This window comes from Meles meles, chromosome 2, assembly GCF_922984935.1.
Source record: "Meles meles chromosome 2, mMelMel3.1 paternal haplotype, whole genome shotgun sequence".
NCBI classification, from domain to species: Eukaryota; Metazoa; Chordata; class Mammalia; order Carnivora; family Mustelidae; genus Meles; species Meles meles.
In genome coordinates, this window is record NC_060067.1 from 140,040,473 (window position 1) to 140,062,356 (window position 21,884).

General features: G+C 35.3%; 1 protein-coding gene across 4 annotated transcripts in view; it reads right to left on the reverse strand.

Moving 5' to 3' along the window:
- Window positions 1-21,884, reverse strand: part of DDX60 (DExD/H-box helicase 60) — a 122,729-nt gene that overhangs the window by 16,975 nt on the left and 83,870 nt on the right. For all 4 annotated transcript variants that reach the window (XM_045998166.1, XM_045998164.1, XM_045998163.1 and 1 more), the window contains 4 exons: window positions 18,059-18,163; window positions 17,655-17,796; window positions 15,882-16,003; window positions 555-702 (listed from right to left, as the gene is read on the reverse strand). In XM_045998166.1, the coding sequence (XP_045854122.1) occupies window positions 555-702; window positions 15,882-16,003; window positions 17,655-17,796; window positions 18,059-18,163 (517 nt within the window). The remainder of the gene's footprint in view (window positions 1-554; window positions 703-15,881; window positions 16,004-17,654; window positions 17,797-18,058; window positions 18,164-21,884) is intronic.

The following is a 21,884-nucleotide window of genomic DNA, read 5'->3' on the forward strand; positions in this document are numbered from 1 at the left end:
TGAAAAATAAGAGCAAAGATTAATGCGTTTACTATGTGCTAGGTACTGTTTTAAGATATTCACATATATTAACTGAATTATTTAAAGCTCACCCAAACTAGGTTTGTAATGCTATTCTCTTTTTTATATAACTTTTGAGAAAATTGAGGCATGAATATGGATTATTGAAATAATATGGAATCTTGCCCAAGGTCTCCCTTCTAAGAATAGCAGAACCAGAGTTTGGGTGCAGGTAATCTTCCAAGTCTATACATATTTCCCCAGAAAATGAGTGTTAGAAAGGTCTCTCATTTCTCTTCATTTCATAAATGTCCTTACTGCACTTTCCAGGTTTGCCCCAAAAGCAATCTTTAATCAAGATGGTTTATAAATGACTCCATTTATTCTTATTCTTCACTGCCCTTTTGACTTCTAAAAATCAAGAGTTTCCTACTTTGGAAAGCAGATTTTTTTAAAGGCATATTTATCCTTCCCAGGCTCTTCGCTTCCTCTGGAAAAAATATTCTTTTATTTTTTCTTTAAATTGTTCCACAGTGGAGCTAAGATATACTTACTTATTTTTGACAATGGGAGTTGATATTCCTGTCTCATATCAGCCAATTTGGAAACATTTAGTAGGAAGGAGGCAAAGTCTTTTGTAACATCCATGTTATACTCATGTAAAGCATTGTTAAAATCTTCAGGGAGATCATCAAGGAACACCTAAATCATCAGGGAGATCATTAATAACAATGGAAAGCCAAATCATTTTTTTAGAGAGATCTATATACTTTCCTTGAAAACTAAAACTTTGGAAGAATGGCAAAGAACACTGCAATATAATTCTGTAGTCACCTATTTATTCAATAATATAATTGTTACATTCTTTCATCTGTGAAATTGAAGTAAAATTAATTTTTTGTTTCTATGTGCATTTATAAAAACTAGTACACTCATTTAAAATTTTGCTTTCACACTACTTAACACCATCTTCTTTTTTAAATTTTTTATTTAAATTCCAGTATAGTTAACATCCAGTGTAATATTAATTCCAAGTGTACAGTATAGTGATTCAACACTTCCATACAACACTGAGTGCTTATCATAAGTTCACTTTTTTCTTTTTTTGTGGGAAAGTTTTTAAAATAATTGACCACATTTCTTTAATAGATACCAGACACAGGACTTTTTATATCTTCCATGGTAGTTTTGGAAGCTTGTATTTTCTAGGAATTTGCCCATTTTGTCCAAATAACAAAACGTAATGGCATAAATTATTCATAATACCCTCTTTTATTCTTCTCAATGTCCAAAGTAAGATCTGTAGTAATATCCCATTTTTGTCCCGATATTTGTAAAATTTACCTTAAATTTGATTTTCTATTTGTTTTATTTTCTGAGCTTCTTAAGCTAAAAAATTAAATCATTGATTTTTTTCAGCCTTTAATCTTTTCCAAGATATAATTATAAGCCTATAAATTCTGCTCTAAACATTGTATGAGTTACATCTTGTATTTGTATATTTATTATTGTTTAATTAAAATATTTAATAATTTCATTTTATTTTAATCCTATTTATATTTTTTCCTATGTATTGTCTTAATTTTTTACTTTTCTAAGAATTTGATTTACTTTTTAAATTTAATTTTATTTTTTTCAGTGTTCCAAGATTCATTGTTTATGTACCACACCCAATGCTCCATGCAATAGGTGCCATCCATAATACCCATCACCAAGCTCACTCAACCTCCCACCCCTCTCCCCTCCAAAACCCTCAGTTTGTTTCTCAGAGTCCACAGTCTCTCATGGTTTGTCTCCCCCTCCAATTTGCCCCAACTCCCTTCTCCTCTCCATTTCCCCATGTCCTCTGTGTTATTCCTTATGCTCCACAAATAAGCAAAACCATATGATAATTGACTCTCTCTGCTTGACTTATTTCACTCGGCATAACCTCTTCCAGTCCCTTCCATGTTGATACAAAAGTTGGGTATTCATCCTTTCTGATGGAGGCATAATATTCCATTGTATATATGGACTATATCTTCTTTATCCATTCGTCTGTTGAAGGACATCTTGGCCCTTCCCACAGTTTGGCGACTGTGGCCATTGCTGCTATGAACTTTGGGGTACATCTGGCCCTTCTTTTCACTGCATTTGTATCTTTGGGGTAAATACCCAGTAGTGCATTTGCAGGGTCATAGGGTAGCTCTCTTTTTAATTTTTTGAGGAATCTCCACACTGTTTTCCAAAGTGGCTACACCAACTTGCATTCCCACCAACAGTGTAAGAGGGTTCCCTTTCTTTGCATCCTCTCCAGCACTTGTTGTTTCTTGTCTTGTTAATTTTGGACATTCTAACTGGTATAAGGTGGTGTCTCAATATGGTTTTGTTTTGAATCTCCCTGATGGCTAATGATAATAAACACTTTTTCATTTGTCTGTTAGACATTTGTATGTCTTCATTGGAGAAGTGTCTGTTCATGCCTTCTGCCCATTTTTTGACGTGATTATCTGGTTTTTGAGTGTTCAGTTGAGGATTCTTTATAGATCTTGGATATCAGCCCTTTGTCTGTAGTGTCATTTGTGAATATCTTCTCCCATTCCGTGAGTTGCCACTTTGCTTTGTTGACTGTTTCCTTTGCTGTGCAGAAGCTTTTCAGATACTTAATTGTGAAATTCACAAATCACAAAATTTCAGACAGAAGGTCTTAAGGGCCGCTAGGGGGAAGAGATGCCTTACGTACAGAGGAAAGACCATCAGAATAACGTCAGACCTGTCCACAGAAAACTGGCAAGCCAGAAAGGGCTGGCAAGACATATTCAGGATACTAAATAAGAAGAACATGCAACCAAGAATACTCTATCCAGCAAGGCTGACATTCGAAATGGTTGGAGAGATAAAGAACTTCTAAGACTGGCAAGGTTTAAAAGAGTAGGTGGCACTACAAGAAATATTGAGGGGGATTCTATAAAAGAAAAAAGAACCCAAGAGTGACATTCAACAGAAATTTATAGAGACAATCTATAGAAGCAAGGACTTCACAGGCAACATGATGTCAATAAAAACTTATCTTTCAATAATCACTCTCATCATAAATGACCTAAATGTTCCCAAAAAATGGCACAGGGTTGCAGACTGGATAAAACGACAGGACCCACCCATATGCTGTCTACAAGAGACACATTTGGAACCTAAAGATATATCCAGACTGAAAATGAAGGGATGGAGAACCATCTTACATGCCAACGGGCCTCAAAAGAAAGCTGGGGTAGTGATTCTCATATCAGATAAGTTAGATTTTAAGCTAAAGATAGTAGTCAGAGATACAGAAGGACCCTACATCATTATTAAAGTTCTATCCATCAAGAAGATCTAACAGTTGTAAATATTCATGCCCCCAATATGGGAGCAGCCAACTATATAAGTCAACTGTTAACTAAAATAAACAGTCATACTGATATGAATACATTAATTGTAGGGGATCTTACCAAGCCACTCTCAGTAATAGATCATCCAAGCAGAAAATCAATAAAGAAACAAGAGCTTTGAATGACACATTGGACCAGATGGACCTCATAGATATATACAGAACTCTCCACCCTAAAACAACAGAATACTCATCCTTCTCGAGCACACATGGAATTTTCTCCAGGGAAGACCACATACTGGGTCACAAATTAGGGCTCAACCAATACCAAATGATTGAGATTATTCCCTGCATATTCTCACAATGCTTTGGAACTGAAACTCAACCACAAGAAAAAATTTGGGAGGAATTCAAACACTTGGAAGCTAAAGACCATCCTGCTCAAGAATGTTTGGATCAACCAAGAAATCAAAGAAGAACTTAAACAATTCATGGAAACCAACAAGAATGAAGACACATCAGTCCAAAACCTATGGGATATGGCAAAGGTGGTCCCTGGGGAGTTGGGGGGGTGGAATATATAGCCATCCTCTCACTCAAAAAAACTGAAAAAATCCTGAATATACCAACATTCTTTACATCTAAAGAACTGGAAAATCAACCCCAAATTAAGCCAAGCCCCTGCCCAAGAAGAGAAATAATCAAGATTAGAGCAGAGATCAATGAGTTAGAAACTACAGATACAGCAGAACACATCAACAAAACTAGAAGCTGGTTCTTTGGAAGAATCAATAAGAACAATAAACCACTGGCCATACTAATCCAAAAGAAAAGAGAGAGGACCCAAATTAATAAATTATGAATGAAAGGGGAAGAGAACCCGACTAACACCAAGAAAATAGAAACAATCATCAGAAATTATTATCAACAGTTAAAATGCCAGTAAGTTAAGCAACCTAGATGAGATGGATGCATTCCTGGAAAACTATAAACTTCTAAAACTGAATCATGAAGAAATTGACAGCATAAATAGACCATATCTAGTAATGAGATTGAAATGTTAGTATTTCACCTGAAGTATTTAGTACCTATATATCCAATGCAGTTACTTATACAGTTGAGTTTGTATATACAACTTTAATATTTAGTTTCTATCCAGACCACATATTATATATTATTTTTCTCTGTTCTTGCCTTTTTTTAAAATCAGGTTTTCCTCTATTAACACTGACTTGTGCACTATTTTGCTAGTCTTTATCCCAGAGAACATAAAATACATTTTTAATTTTTACAACTCTTAATAGCATAAGAGCCTTAAAATATTCAAATACATTTACCATTCCCAACACTTTATGTTATGATTATCATGCATTTTAGTCATATATATATACATACATATATAATAGATTTTATAATTATTTTTAGATAGAGTAGATATTTTATTTATATCTACCCACACATTATCCTTTCTAGTATGCTTCATGACCTGTTACATCTTCAAGTCTCCCAAGTTTAGATTTTTTGTCTGCCTAAAATATATGATATTTCTTTTAACACATATAAAAGAAACTGTTAGAACTAACAAACAGTAACAGCAAAGTTGGAGGATATAAGATCAACATAAATAGTTGTTTTTCAAAAAAATGTATTTCTATACATTAAGTAAGTATCTGAAAAGATAATTAGGACAATCTCATTTGTAATAGCATCAAAAAGAATAAAATATTTAGGTATAAACTTAACCAAGGAGGTGAAAGATCTCTTCACTAAAAAGTATAAATCACTCATAGCATAGAGGACTTAGGAGAAGGAAGAGGAAAATGAAGGGGGGGTGGGAATGAGAGGGAGAGCATGACAGACTATGGACCCCAAGAATCAAACTGAGAGTTTTGGGGAGGGTGGGGATGGGTGAGTCCAGCGATGAGTATTAAGGAGGGCATGTATTGCATGGGGCACTGGGTATTATATGCAAACAATGAATCATGGAACACTACATCAAAAACTAATCATGTACTGTATGGTGACTAACATAACCTTAAAAAGAAAAAGAAATAAAATTTTAGATAAACATCCAAAAAAATAAATAAATAAAGTGATAGTCCAGGTTAAAGTTAAAAAAAGAAAAAACACGAACAAAATTACATCAGACACAAATAATGTAAAGGAATGCTATGTTCATAGATTAAAAGAATAATTACTAATAAGATATCAAAAGTATCCAAAGTGATCTATAGGTTCATTGCAATTCTTATCAAAATCTGATGGCATTTTTTACAGAAACAAAAGTCAATCCCAAAATTCATATGGAATCACAAAATACCCTGAATCATCAAAATAAACTTGAGGGGGGAAAAATAAGTCAGAGGCATCACATTTCATAATTTTAGAATACATTATAAGGGTACAGTAATTAAAACAGTATTGTATCAGTATCATGAAAGACATATAGACTAATGGAACAAAATAGAGTCCAGAAATAAATCCAAATATATATGGTCAAAAGATCTTTGACAAGGATGTCAAGAACATACAATGGGAAAAGGATGATCTCTTCAACAAATGATGTTGGCAAAATTTGATATACACATGTAAAAGAATGAAATTGACCCTTACCATACACTGTACATAAAAACAAACTCAAATGCATTAAAGACTTAAATGTAAGAACTGAAACTATAAAATTCATAGAAGAAAATATAAGGACATTGGTCTTAGGAATGATTTTTTATATGACACTAGAAGCACAGGTAACAAAAATGAAAGTAAGTAAGTAGGACTAAGGAAATGATTTTTTTTGTATGACACCAGAAGCACAGGCAACAAAAATGAAAATAAATAAATAGGACTAAATCAAACTAAAACATTCTGCATAGCAAAGGAAATAATAAAGTGAAAAGGCATTTCCAGAATGGGAGAAAATATTTCTAAGTCAACTACCTGGTAAGAGGATAATATCCAAATATATATATAAATCTTCACAACTCAATAGCAAAAAAAATCCAAAAAATGGGCAAAGGACTTATTAGACATTTTTCCAAAGAGGTCATGCAAATGACCACTATGTGTATTAAAAGTTGCTCAATTGCACTAATCATTAGGGAAATGCAGATGAAGCCCACATTAGATATTGCCTCCTACCTGTTAGTATGGGTATTATCAAAAAATCAAAAAGGTAAGTGTTGAGGAGAATATAGAAAAATTAGAATCCCTGTACACTCTTGGCAGAAATGTACACTGATGCAGCCACTATGGAGAACATTTAGAGTCCTCAAAAAATTAAAAATAGAACTACCATATGATCCAGCAATCCCACTGTCATGTATATATCAAAAGAATTGAAATAAGGATCTTGAAGAGATATCTGTACTCCCTTATTCACGTCAAAACTATTCATAATGAGCTAGATATGGAAACAACCCAAATGTCCATCAACAGATGAATGGATACGGTAATGTGGTATATATATGCAACAGAATGTTATATTTAAAAGGAAGGAAATCTTTCCATTAGCAACAACATGGATGAACCTAGAGGATATTATGCTAAGTAAAATAAGCCAGTCACAGAAGGATAAGTAATTCATGATTTCATGTAATGGAATTTATATCTTATAAATCCTATTTATATTCCATTTATATCATAAATAGTTAAACTCATAGATGCAGAGACTAGAATGGTGACTCCCAAGGTCTGGGTGGAGGAAGAAAGGGGGAATTGTTTTTCATTGGATATAAAGTTTCTGTTATGCAAGACAAATAAATTCTAGAGATCTACTGTACAACAGAGTACCTATAGTTAACAATACAATATTGTAAACTTTAAAATACATAAAGAGGATAAATCTCATGTTAAGTGCTCCTACCAAAAAAAAAAAAAAAAAAGCCACCCTACACACAAGGAATATGGGATATGATGAATATATGTCATACCTGCATTGTAGTGATGATATCATGGATATATGCATATGTCCAAACTCATTAAGACATATATATTAAATGTGTGTAATTCCTTGTATATCAATTATACCTCAGTAACAATAAAGTTAAAAAAGTAAAGAAGATTTATGCATACTTTCCTGATGCGTTATTAAATCACTAACAATATACTTACCCTATTTTAAATTATGTTTAAAACATATGCAAAATATATGTACATATATATGCATGAAAATAGAGTAGGATGAAATTTTTGAACATTTTCTTCTAGCTTCAGTTATTCTGGCTAAAAAGTCAGCTATCAAAATCATTGCTTTTTTCAAGGAAATGCTGTTTCAGCTCTAGCTGGTTTATGATTTTCTCCTTGTTTTTGACTTTCAGTAGTTTTAGTTTAATGTTTATATTTATCCTTCTTGCAGTAGACTAATAAGCTTTTGGAACTATGGAATGCTGCCTTTTATCAGCTTTAGAAAATTCCCAACTAGAAGAGTTTTGAATACTCTTCTGCCATTTCCATCCCTCCTTTTCTTTTTTTTTTAATTTTTGATTTATTTTTTATTTTTTTATAAATATACAATGTATTTTTATCCCCAGGGGTACAGGTCTATGAATCGCCAGGTTTACACACTTCACAGCACTCACAATAGCACATAGCCTCTCCAATGTCCATAACCTTCTCCCTACCTGCCTCCCCCAACCACCCTCAGTTTGTTTTGTGACATTAAGAGTCTCTTATGGTTTTTCTACCTCCCATTCCCATCTTGTTTCATGTATTCTTTTCCTACCCCCCAAGCCCCCCATGTTGCATCTCCACTTCCTCATATCAGGGAGATCGTATGATAGTTGTCTTTCTCCAATTTACTTATTTCACTAAGCATGATACCCTCTAGTTCCATCCACGTCATCACAAATGGCAAGATTTCATTTCTTTTGATGGCTGCATAGTATTCCATTTGTGTATATATACCACTTCTTCTTTATCCATTCATCTGTTGATGGACATTTAGGTTCTTTCCATAGTTTCGCTATTGTAGACATTGCTGCTATAAACATTCAGGTGCACATGCCCCTTCGGATCACTATGTTTGTATCTTTAGGGTAAATACCCAGTAGTGCAATTGCTGAGTCATAGGGTAGTTCTATTTTCAACATTTTTTTTTAATTTTTTTTTTTATTTGACAGAGATCACAAGTAGGCAGAGAGACAGGCAGAGAGAGAGGGAAACAGGCTCCCCGCTTAGCAGAGAGCCCGATATGGGGCTCGATCCCAGGACCCTGAGATCATGACCCGAGCCAAAGGCAGAGGCTTAACCCTCTGAGCCACCCAGGTGCCCCTATTTTCAACTTTTTGAGGAAACTCCATGCTGTTTTCCAGAGTGGTTGCACCACCTTGCATTCCCACCAACAGTGTAGGAGGGTTTCCCTTTCTCCACATCCTCACCAGCATCTATCATTATCTGACTTGTTAATTTTAGCCATTCTGACTGGTATGAGGTGATATCTCATTGTGCTTTTGATTTGTATTTCCCTGATGCCGAGTGATGTGGAGCACTTTTTCATGTGTCTGTTGGCCATCTGGATGTCTTCTTTGCAGAAATGTCTGTTCATGTATTCTGCCCATTTCTTGATTGAATTATATGTTTTATGGGTGTTCAGTCAAATTTTGGACACTAGCCCTTTATCTGATATGTCGTTTGCAAATATCTTCTCCCATTCTGTCAGTTGTCTTGGTTTTGTTAACTGTTTCCTTTGCTGTGTGAAAGTTTTTGATCTTGATGAAATCCCAGTACTTCATTTTTGCCCTTGCTTCCCTTGCCTTTGGCAAAGACGTTGCTGTGGCTGAGGTCGAAGAGGTTGCTGACTGTGTTCTCCTCAAGGATTTTGATGGATTCCTTTCTCACATTGAGGTCCTTCATCCATTTTGAGTCTATTTTCATCTGTGGTGCAAGGAAATGGTCCAATTTCATTTTTCTGCATGTGGCTGTCCAATTTTCCCAACACCATTTATTGAAGAGACTGTCTTTTTTCCATTGATCATTCTTTCCTGCTTTGTCGAAGATTACTTGACCATAGAGTTGAGGGTCTATTTCTGGGCTCTCTATTCTGTTCCATTGATCTATGTGTCTGTTTTTGTGCCAGTACCATGCTGTCTTGATGATGACAGCTTTGTAATAGAGCTTGAAGTCCGGAATTGGGATGCCATCAACTTTGGCTTTCTTTTTCAGTATTCCTTTGGCAATTCGAGGTCTTTTCTGGTTCCATATAAATTTTAGGATGATTTCTTCCATTTCTTTGAAAAAATGGATTGGATTTTGATAGGGATTGCATTAAATGTGTAGATTGCTTTAGGTAGCATAGACATTTTCACAATATTTGTTCTTCCAATCCAGGAGCATGGAAGATTTTTCCATTTCTTTGTGTCTTCCTCAATTTCTTTCATGAGTACTTTATAGTTTTCTGAGTATAGATTCTTAGCCTCTTTGGTTAGGTTTATTCCTAGGTATCTTATCGTTTTGGGTGCAATTATAAATGGGATTGACTCCTTAATTTCTCTTCTGTCTTGTTGTTGGTGTAGAGAAATGGAACTGATTTTTGTGCATTGATTTTATATCCTGATACTCTACTGAATTCCTGTACAAATTCTAGCAGTTTTGGAGTTTTCCACATATAGTTTCATATCATCTGCTAAGACTGATAGTTTGACTTCTTCTTTGCCAATTTGGATGCCTTTCATTTCTTTTTCTTGTCTGATTGCTGAGGCTAGGACTTCTAGTACTATGTTGAATAGCAGTGGTGATAATGGACATCCCTGCCATGTTCCTGAACTTAGCAGAAAAGCTTTCAGTTTTTCTCCATTGAGAATGATATTTGCAGTGGCTTTTTCATAGATGGCTTTGATTATATTGAGTTATGTGCCCTCTATCCCTACACTTTGAAGAGTTTTGATCAGGAAGGGATGCTGTACTTTGTCCGATGCTTTTTCAGCATCTATTGAATCATATGGTTCTTGTTCTTTCTTTTATTAATGTGTTGTAGCACATTGATTGATTTGCTGATGTTGAACCAACCTTGCAGCCCGGGAATAAATCCCACTTGGTCGTGGTGAATAATCCTTTTAATGTACTGTTGAATCCTATTGGCTAGTATTTAGGTGAGAATTTTCGCATCTGTGTTCATCAAGGATATTGGTCGGTAGTTCTCTTTTTTGACGGGATCCTTGTCTGATTTTGGGATCAAGATGATGCTGGCCTCATAAAATGAGTTTGGAAGTTTTCCTTCCATTTCTATTTTTTGGAACAGTTTTAGGAGAATAGGAATTAGTTCTTCTTTAAATGTTTGATAGAATTCTCCTGGGAAGCCGCCTGGGCCTGGGCTTTTGTTTGTTTGGAGATTTTTGATGACTGTTTCAATCTCCTTACTGGTTATGGGCCTGTTCAGGTTTTCTATTTCTTCCTGGTTCAGTTGTGGTAGTTTATATGTCTCTAGGAATGCATCCATTTCTTCCAGATTGTCAAATTTGTTGGTGTAGAGTTGCTCATAGTATGTTCTTATAATTGTCTGTATTTCTTTGGTGTTGTGATCTCTCCTCTTTCATTCATAATTTTATTTATTTGGGTCCTTTCTCTTTTCTTTTTGATAAGTCTGGCCAGGGGTTTATCAATCTTATTGATTCTTTCAAAGAACCAGCTCCTAGTTTCATTGATTTGTTCTATTGTTTTTTTTTTTTTTTTTTTTTTGGTTTCTATTTCATTGATTTCTGCTCTGATCTTTATGATTTCTCTTCTCCTGCTGGGTTTAGGGTTTCTTTCTTGTTCTTTCTCCAGCTCCTTTATGTGTAGGGTTAGGTTGTGTATTTGAGACCTTTCTTGTTTCTTGAGAAAGGCTTGTACCATTGTATTTTCCTCTCAGGACTGCCTTTGCTGTGTCCCACAGATTTTGAACCATTGTGTTTTCATTATCATTTATTTACATGAATTTTTTCAATTCTTCTGTAATTTCCTGGTTGACCCATTCATTCTTTAGAAGGATGCTGTTTAGTCTCCATGTATTTGGGTTATTTCCAGCTTTCCTCTTGTGATTGAGTTCTAGCTTCAGAGCATTGTGGTCTGAAAATATGCAGGGAGTGATCCCAATCTTTTGATACCGGTTGAGACCTGATTTAGGACCCCGGATATGATCTATTCTGGAGAATGTTCCATGTGCACTAGAGAAGAATGTGTATTCTGTTGCTTTGGGATGAAAAGTTCTGAATACATCTGTGATGTCCATCTGGTCCAGTGTGTCATTTAAGGCCTTTATTTCCTTGTTGATCTTTTGCCTGGATTATCTGTCCATTTCAGCGAGGGGAGTGTTAAAGTCCCCTACTATTATTGTATTATTGTTGATGTGTTTCTTTGATTGATTTTGTAATTAATTGGTTTATTTAGTTGGCTGCTTCCACATTAGGGGCATAGATATTTAAAATTGTTAGATCTTCTTGTTGGACAGACCCTTTGAGTATGACATAGTGTCCTTCCTCATCTCTTATTATAGTCTTTGGCTTAAAATCTAATTGATCTGATATAAGGATTGCCACCCCAACTTTCTTCTGATGCCCATTAGCATGGTAAATTGTTTTCCACCCGCTCACTTTAAATCTGGAGGTGTCTTTGGGTCTAAAATATAGACCCAAATTCTTGTAGGCAGCATACTGTTGGCTTTTGTTTTTTTATCTATTCTGATACCCTGTGTCTTTTGATTGGGGCATTTAGCCCATTAACATTCAGGGAACAATTGAGAGATCTGAATTTAGTGCCATTGAATTGCCTGTAAGGTGACTGTTACTGTATCTTGTCTCTGTTCCTTTCTGATCTACTACTTTTAGGCTCTCTCTTTGCCTAGAGGACCCCTTTCAGTATTTCCTGTAGAGCTGGTTTGGTGTTTGCAAAGGCTTTCAGTTTTTGTTTGTCCTGGAAGCTTTTTATCTCTCCTTCTATTTTCAATGATAGCCCAGCTGGATATAGTACTCTTGGCTGCATGTTTTTCTCGTTTAGTGCTCTTAGTATATCATGCCAGCTCTTTCTGGCCTGCCAGGTCTCTGTGGATAACTCTCCTGCCAATCTAATATTTTTATGATTGTATGTTACAGACTTCTTTTCCCGGGCTGCTTTCAGGATTTTCTCTTTGTCACTAAGACTTATAAATTTTACTATTAGGTGACGGGGTGTGGACCTATTCTTGTTGATTTTGAGGAGGGTTCTCTGCACCTCCTGGATTTTGATGCTTGTTCCCTTTGCCATATTAGGGTAATTCTCTCCAATAATTCTCTCCAGTAGACCTTCTGCTTCCCTCGCTCTTTCTTCTTCTTCTGGAATCCCAATTATTCTAATGTTGTTTCGTCTTATGGTGTCACTTATCTCTCGAATTCTCCCCTCGTGGTCCAGTAGCTGTTTGTCCCTCTTTTGCTCAGCTTCTTTATTCTCTGTCATTTGGTCTTCTATATCACTTATTCTTTCTTCTGCCTCATTGATCCTAGCAGTGAGAGCCTCCATTTTTGATTGCACCTCATTAATAGCTTTTTTGATTTCAACTTGGTTAGATTTTAGTTCTTTAATTTCTCCAGAAAGGGCTTTTATATCTCCAGAGAGGGTTTCTCTATTATCTTCCATGCCTTTTTCCAGCCCGGCTAGAACCTTGAGAATCGTCATTCTGAACTCTAGAGCTGACATATTACCAATGTCTGTATTGATTAGGTCCCTAGCCTTCGGTACTGCCTCTTGTTCTTTTTATTGTGGTGAGTTTTTCCGCCTTGTTATTTTGTCCAGATAAGAGTATATGAAGGAGCAAGTTAAATACTAAAAGGGTGGCAACGACTCCAGGAAAATGTGCTTTAACCAAATCAGAAGAGACCCCAAGTCATGGCGGGGAGAAAGGGGATAAAAAGAGGTTCAGAGAAAAAAGAAAAATTAAAAAAAAAAAGAAAACAAAGAAAAAATATAAAAAAGAAATATATATATATATAAGGAAAAAACTAGTTAAAAATGTTAAAAAAGAAAAGGGTAAAAGTTAAAAAAAATTTAGCAGAAGAAGAAAAAAAAATTGAAAAAAAAATTAAATTAACTGCAAAACTAAAGAATCATGGGGAGAAAGTCATGAGCTCAGTGCTTTGCTTTCTCCTCCTCTGGAATTCCGCTGCTGTCCTTGGTACTGAACCTGGTCTCCTTGGTAGGTGAACTTGGTCCTGGCTGGATTTCTTGTTGATCTTCTGGGGGCGGGGCCTGTTGTAGTGATTCTCAAGTGTCTTTGCCGGAGGCGGAATTGCCCCGCCCTTACCAGAGGCTGGGCTAATTAATCCGCTCCGGTTTGCTTTCGGAATCTTTTGTTCCCTGAACACTTGCCGTAGAGTTCCTGATGACAGGAATGAAAATGGCGGCCTCCCAGTCTCCGGCCGTGAGGAGCCGAGAGCTCGGGGCCCCACTCCTCAGTGCGCTCTCAGAGAATAGCGCCCAGTCACTCCCGTCTCCTTGGCCTCTAGCCACGCTCTGAGCTCACCCAGCCTGCGACTGGTTCAAGGTAACCGTGAGCTGAGTGCTCACTCCTTGGCTCTATTTCTGTAGCCGGCTTCCCCGTTCTAATATCTGCAAGCTCTGAGACACTCAGACACCCCCGATCCTTCTCCTATTTTTCTATCATTTCTCCTATTTTCTTGAACATATTAATCACACTTAAATTCTTTGTCTCTTAACTCTAATTTCTGAGTCATCTGTGTATCTACTACTATTGCCTGCTTTTCTTTCTGCCAATTGGTCATATATTCTTTCTTATTCACTTTTTTAGTTCTAGGATTTTTTTTCCACCATAAATTGTTTACAAAAGGACCTGATAGGCTTCAAATGATATTATTTTCCACCAGAGTGAGTTTTCCTATCTTTGTGTCTGGTTACATGATTGAAGATGTGATCACTTCAGTCCAAATAGAGATTAAAGTGGTATTGTTGGTATTGCTGGTATAGTTTTCCAGTTTTATTACATTTCCATCTATACCTGACTTAACTCTCTTGAGTCATGATTCTCTTGGGACTTTGAGTATGAGGCTGGTGGGACTTGTTTTCTCAGTCCTAAAGACTACCAAAGATCTACCTCTTTCCTACAGAGCTTCCTAACGTTCCACATCTTCCAGTTCTAAAAGCCTTCAAAAATGTCTAGAGGGGCATACAAACCTATGAATCAGTGCAGATCCTTCGTTTTAGTGGGTTTTTACTTAATAAATGTCTCAATATTGCAAATATTTGGTGTAGTAATCCAACATTTCATGCAGACTTGGTACTCACTAAACGTTCTCAATAAACTCATAGAAACACTATGTCTCCCATGTTTCTGTCACTGTAGCCTCATGTGGTCACTAAAAGCTTTAATAATTGTTTTAATCTCAGAAGCAGCTCTCTGTATATGCTAAGTAATATTTTCAAACCATGTTTAGAATCAACAAATTCTTTGGTAGGAAGCCATGATTAAAGATTCCCATTACATCATTAGTAAGTTCTTGCCATTTTATAATTTTAAACAGTCAAATCCTCATTGTTTCCACAGCTCTCTGTTGCAACACAAGTGATAACCATCTACTATATCCTACCTGGAAGTGCACAAATTTCCAATAACTTTTAAAAAAGAGAAAAAGAAAGAGACTGGCATCCAGCAAGAAAGACAGGAGGTCTCCATGCAAAACCTTCCTTTAGTGTATATCTTTATGAAGTCTGTCTTTGTGAGAATTTAGATACTGAATTCCTAAGTTAAATATAAATTATTTAAACAAAATGAATAATACTTCAAGAGTGTACATGCAATAAAAAAAATGTGAAGATGATAGATCAATGACTAAAGTTATGTTCACTGGTCAAGAGAACATTCTGTGAGGGCTAAGATTTGTAATTTGACATTGTGGAGTTAGACAATATAGATTAACTCCTCTCTCTTTGTTCCTTGTCACCTTTTACTAAGTTTATTTAGTATAACACAGCCCATCCCACTTTCTCAGATTCCAGTGGGGTATATTGGTAACAGTATTTGATGTTGATTTAATAATAGCAAATCCTGATCAAAGAATATGTTGCAAATAAAATTGGAAAAGAGTTTTCCTGCTTTTATTCTACATGAGTCAAGGAATTATTTCTTTAATGACTATTCTAATGTTTTTTCATTGAGGACATTATAGTTCACAACATATACTTCTCGCCTGTAGCCCTACCTCCCAAGGTAAAAAGACCCTAAGGGAACTACAGATTCAGTGATAGGAACAATTTGTTCATTTACTATATAATTATCTACATTTTTTTCTTTAGCCACTGAATGCTATAATTGGACAGAGTCATACATTCAAATGGAAAACACGGGCAAAATTCTTTACCTTATTTTTTCTCAAGAAATTTAATCTTTTGATATATTGATATAGAGAGGCTTATGAATTAGAGGTTAAATACAACAGTGATTACAGAAAGAACAAACTATTATTCTATAAAACAAGTGAACCTTATATTGATAAAATCCTACTGCTGCTGAATCATTTATGGTAGGGTCTACTTAATTACATTAATTATTTAATGTTACCAGAAGTATAAATTTTACCTTTGATTGATAAAACTTGACAGTAGTATCCTGGAACTTTGCTGGAAGAAGTCTTCTTCCAAACAGATTTGCCAATACTAACATTAGCTTTTCCATAACATCTTGAGAAAAATGTTTTGAATCTATACAAAACAAAGCATCTTGTTATGAAGGTAGAAAAAAAAAAAAAAAAAAGAGTGCCAATCCAATTTTTAACATTTAAATCGGATATTATACTGCATTTCATTTCATGAAAACCAAAAATAATGTAACAAATATAGCAATCAAGGAATTACTATATCTGCTGACAGTTTACAGCTGTGCTTTCTTTTTCATTCTTGCTATCCACACACTAGTTTGTACCAAAATCATTCCAACCACAAATTGCCTCATCTCATCTCCTTACCTGGATTCTACCCATCCCTCTCCCTTAACTTCAGGCCATGATCAGTTTTCCTAAAGCATTTTATGATCTTGTCTCTCACCCATTCAAAAATCCCTATTTGCATGTCAATGCCTCATAAACAAAATCCAATTTCCTTAATTTAGCATTTAAGGCTTTCCAAAATTCAGCTTACAAATAACCCCCCAACCTTATCTTCCTTCTTTACCTTATTGCCACTCATATTAAGGTACAATCAACTTGACTTACTTTCTACCTTCACAACACATGAGCATTATACTGCAGTGATTAAAAAGGTTCTACCTTTAATAAGTTGGGCTCTAAAGTCAGACTATTTATATTTGAATCTTGGCTCTGACACTTATTAAAATTGTGTGACCATGGTAATTTATTTAACTTCTCTTTATCTGTTTCCTTACTTACAAAAGAGTGATAACCATATTATATGCCTCATAAAGTTATCAAATTTTCTATCTTCATGATTATAATAGCATACACCCTCCCACCCCACCCACACCCACACAGCAATGAACACGACTGTACTTCTTGTTGCAGGAAATTATTTCTTCTCTTACAGAGCTTTTGCAGGGACAGAATTCCCTGAGTAACCTTGTTTCACGGAACAATGCATGTTCAGAGCATAATGAACTGGATTATTGCACAAAGTAAAAGTTTGCTATCCATTTATGACAGAAATAAAGCAATGCTGTGAAAGGCATTGCATTTGCAAAGCATTAAGACATATAATAAATTTAAGCACCAAAAAGAAAACGTGTCTTTTAGGGACACTGCTTAAGGGTCTAGGCCTTAATTATAGAAATAAAATGTTTTTAATTTTTAAAAAAATGTATTAAATGGAATATTAGGTGGGCATAAAAATAGAATTCACAAAAAATTTATATGATACTGGCATAACTATATTTCAAGGAACATAAGATTCTAGATTGTACAATTAATACATCAGTTATTTAAATATATAGTTATATTCTATGAAAATATGATTGGAAGAGGATATTCATAAATACTAATTGTGAATATTGTATTTAACATAATGCCTGCCTATATCACTTTTCTATGATGAGCACATATTACATTTAATTAGGAAAAATATTTATTTAAAAAATCACATATTTTTTAATATGTTCTGAGTCCTGGAGTACAGAAATCACTGAAGTTCATAAGAAACTGACATTTTAAAATAGGTATCACAAAATATGGCTGTCTCCTATATTATCTATATTAGCAGGTATACAAAACTTTATCTAACTTTGTATCTCAAATTATCTAAATATTAACTTGTGTTTTCTATGTAGAAAAAATTTTCCTAAAGTGCTAGCTTCAATATGGTCTCGTTACTATTTCAAGATTATACACATAAACATCAAGCTTACCTTTCCTAGTTGGCTGACAGAGATTATGGAAAAGGCCTTTTACGAGAAAACTGACAAAAACAAGATTAGAAGGCTCATGATAATGCAAATGTGATACAAGTCCAGCAAACCCCATTGGTTTACCTTCTTGATCTAAATAGCCCTAAAGAACAAAAATAATTTATTAGTTTGACTCAACTCACCATATCCATTAATTAATAACTAACATTAAGTGCTAGTTTAAAACAGTATTTAACGCCAATGTAAGAGAGATTAATAATCATCACCTGGGCCAATTGTGGTAATTATATTAAGTAAAGAAATATTAGTCACTCGATATAACCTTCTAAAGACCACAATTCAGCAGGATAAAAAGTAAAGATAGCACCATTCCTATTTCACAAAAAGGCAAAGAACAATCATACCTGTTTCACAAGGAATTGCAAAGAAAACAAGAAATAAAGTTTTAACATCTCCATGACTCTGGGTTTTTTGAAGGACAGCAATGAATGCTTTAGCACTGACAGCACCTTTAAAGAAGAATGTGTTAATTCACATGTTAGTTTTATGAAATATATTTATAAATAATGATACAGATATATTGTAATTTAAATTTTTTTCTTATTATGTTTTGACATCTTAAAAAAACTTTCTGAAAAAAGAAACAAACAAAAAATCTTTCTGGTTGGGGAGAGACTGTCCCTTCCTGGTCTAGCTAACTCCTAAAGGTAACAACTTGCCTAAAAGCATGCCTATCATATACAAACCAACCAAACCCAAGTTTATACCCCCAACTACTTCCTTTCCTAATTCTCAGACATCTAGTCAATACTTTTTGTGTACTAAATCATCACAGAGGCAGGTACAAGGTGACAAGAGGCCTCCTGCTCAGCCCAAAACCCAGCAGAATTATTCAAACTACCCAGTCCTAAACTGCTTACTCTGCCCTGTCTTGCCTTTTCTGCAGAAACTTACAAAGGCAGTCACCTAAATTTTCATGCTGCTCCTATCATTTGCCTCCTGACCAGCTTGATATCTTTCATATATAGTTCCACATTAGTGTGCCCTAACTCCTGTCTCTGAGGCTTATACTTTATTCTCCTGGGCCTCACCTCTGTCTCCTCTTGTCACTGCACCTGACTATCACATAAAAGAATAAATAACAATAGGATAGATATTACCCATATCTTTTATACCACACAGATTCCTGCAATATATAAGATTCAGTTAAATTTCACATTATTTGCTTTATCATCTTCTTACATGGCATACCCTTCCTTTAACAAATAGAACATATAAAACACAATCATCCAAAATGAAATATTGCCAAAAGATCTGATAATAAATGTGAACCCAGTTTATGAGTTTACAGCTCTTGGTTCATTCTGGAGGAAAACAAGATATCCTATTATATTCCCTTCAGTGTTGTGGCAAAAATAATAGAATAGGGGTGCCTGGGTGGCTCAGTGGGTTAAGCCTCTGCCTTTGGCTCAGGCAGGTCATGATCTCAGGGTCCTGGGATCGATCTCTGCTCAGCAGGCAGCCTGCTTCCCCCTCTCCCTCTGCCTGTCTCTCTGCCTACTTGTGATCTCTCTCTCTCTTTCTGTCAAATAAGTAAGTAAAATCTTTTTTAAAATAATAGAATATGTTGATTAAAACAAAAATATTAAAAATATTGCTTTGTTTCTGGTGTAAAACAGCCCTGAGGTAGCAGTTCAGATAACTTTGAGATGCCCACTAAAACATTTATGAGGTTCCAATAAAAGGGAAATTTCCCGACCACCAAACTTAAGCCTGGCTACCATTAGGCCTGAGAGTTTATAGAGCCTAGGAAGAGTCTGTCCTCACTGTAAGGCCAGTGGACTATGTGGAAGAAAGCTGGGAGGATACAGATGAGAGAAAGAAGGGAGATAGGAAGGGGAATATAATGCACATCACTTTTATTTTAGGATGAGTCTTTTTGAGAGTGTCCAAAATGCCCTTTCCTACGTCCTCTCTCTCTCTGTTGCTTTGCATTTAGCCATAGATGGCAACAGCAAGAAAACAGCTGAGTAGTAGGAGAGTGAGCAACTCATGGTGATTCACTGTAATCTTAGAGATCTAGACACATAACTAAAGTCGTACTAAGATTGTAAGGTCCCTGACAGAAATGTATACCATAGTTTATAATGATGAGTGGCATCCATATGATAAATGCGGCAGTGAGACTGGTAAGAGTAGATCAAGGAATTTTCAGTCCAGAAAAGCTACATAAGTTTAAAATCTACCAAACACTAACATTTGAGCCAAAAGCTATTCAGCTACCCTCACATTTATTAGGGTATTTGAATAGCACTTAGATGGCCAGAGAGAAGCCAGAGTGAAATCATATATCCTATTTTTTGGCAGCCCATCCGACTTCAACAAATGTACCTATATTCAAGTGAGAAAACAGAAAAACCCTCAAGAGATCAACTCTTTATTTTTTAATTTTATTTATTTATTTAACAGACAGAGATCACAAGTAGGCAGAAAGGCAGGCAGAGAGAGGAGGAAGTAGGCTCCCTGCTGAGCAGAGAGCCTGACGTGGGGCTCGATCCCAGGACCCTGGGATCATGACCTGAGCTGAAGGCAGAGGCTTTAACCCACTGAGCCACCCAGTCGCCCCAGAGAGATCAACTCTTTATAAGAAAACTGATCACCTTGCTAAGATACTAAAATATACTAAAAGTATTTATTAAATGTCTGTACCAGGGACTAAGACAAGCATCTTTGGTCATAGAGTGCTTATATTCCAGTGAAAAATATAGAGAAAATAAATAAAAACATGATAGATAGATGATAGATAGATAGATAGATAGATAGATAGATAGATAGATAGATATTAGATGCTATATAAGGAGTGATATGTGCTATGTATAAATGAATACAGATCATAGTGCAGCGGACAGGAGATAGATTTACAAATTTAGAAAGAGCAGTGACAGGAGGCTTCACTGAGAGTAAAGTTAGAGAAAAAACTTGAATAAGGTAAAGGAGTGAGGCTATGCACATAGCTGAGAGAAGATATTACAAGCAAAAGAAACAGCAAAGCCATGGTCCTCAGACTATAATATGTCTGAAATATCCATGGAGCAGGTAGTAGGCTCGTATGGGAAATCAGGAAGAAGTTAGTTCAACTAGATGATCAGGGATCAGTTCCTGCAGAACCATCATAAGAACATTGACTTTTACTCTTAAATGAAAAAAAAGAAAAGAAAGGAAGAAAAGAAAGAAAGAAGAAAAAAAGGGCTGGGGGGAAGCTGGCCTGTAAAAATTGTTTTCTTTATGCAGCAAAAAAGTTTTTTGAAAAATTATTTGGCATCCTTAATGGATGCCATAAGATAGACCTCTACAAGACAAGGCAAAACAGCGAAAGGTAAATGGACAATTAAAAATTGACACTAGGGGCGCCTGAGTGCCTCGTGGGTTAATGCCTCTGCCTCTGGCTCAGGTCATGATCTCAGGGTTCTGGGATCGAGCCCCGAATCCGGTTCTCTGCTCAGTGGGGAGCCTGCTTCCCTTCCTCTCTCTCTGCCTGTCTCTCTGCCTACTTGTGATCTCTGTCTGTCAAATAAATAAAATCTTTTTAAAAATTGACACTAAAAAATACTTTATTAATGTGTAAAAGAGTGATATAAGAAATAGTGAAGAATTTCAGGAAAATTAAAATTCCAGTAGCAGACGTAAAATCCACATGTGTATTACTAAAGAGTAGAACAAACTCTGGACAGCAGTTTCAGCAATGTGAAAGATAAAACTTCACAGGTTCTCTTATAATTAAGAAAAACATAGCAATGGAGTACAGAAAAAGAATTTTTGATTTAAAAATATAACTCTTCCTAATAAGAAACTGAACAAATTAAAATAGAAGCAAATAGCAAAAATCTAACTTAAGATATCTCTTCTTAGTTCTAAAACTACTTGAGCATTGGCCAATGCAAATGTATGTAACATAAATTTTATGTTATTTTTGTTTTACCACAATTTTAAAAACTAAGCCTGAAGCTTCCTATGAGCATGCTTTATGTAAACATAAAGATTAAAAATTCTTAGCATATAACTAAAAGGTCAATTTTAAAAATGACCCTCAAAACAGAAAATCCTGGAGAAAAGAATTTGAAATATAAAGACTTTTTTAAAAAATTCATATAAATACATAGGAAGAAAAAAATCAACTATAAGAAAATGGGAATTATATGGCTCTACTAGGGGACAGTAAAAGAGTCTACT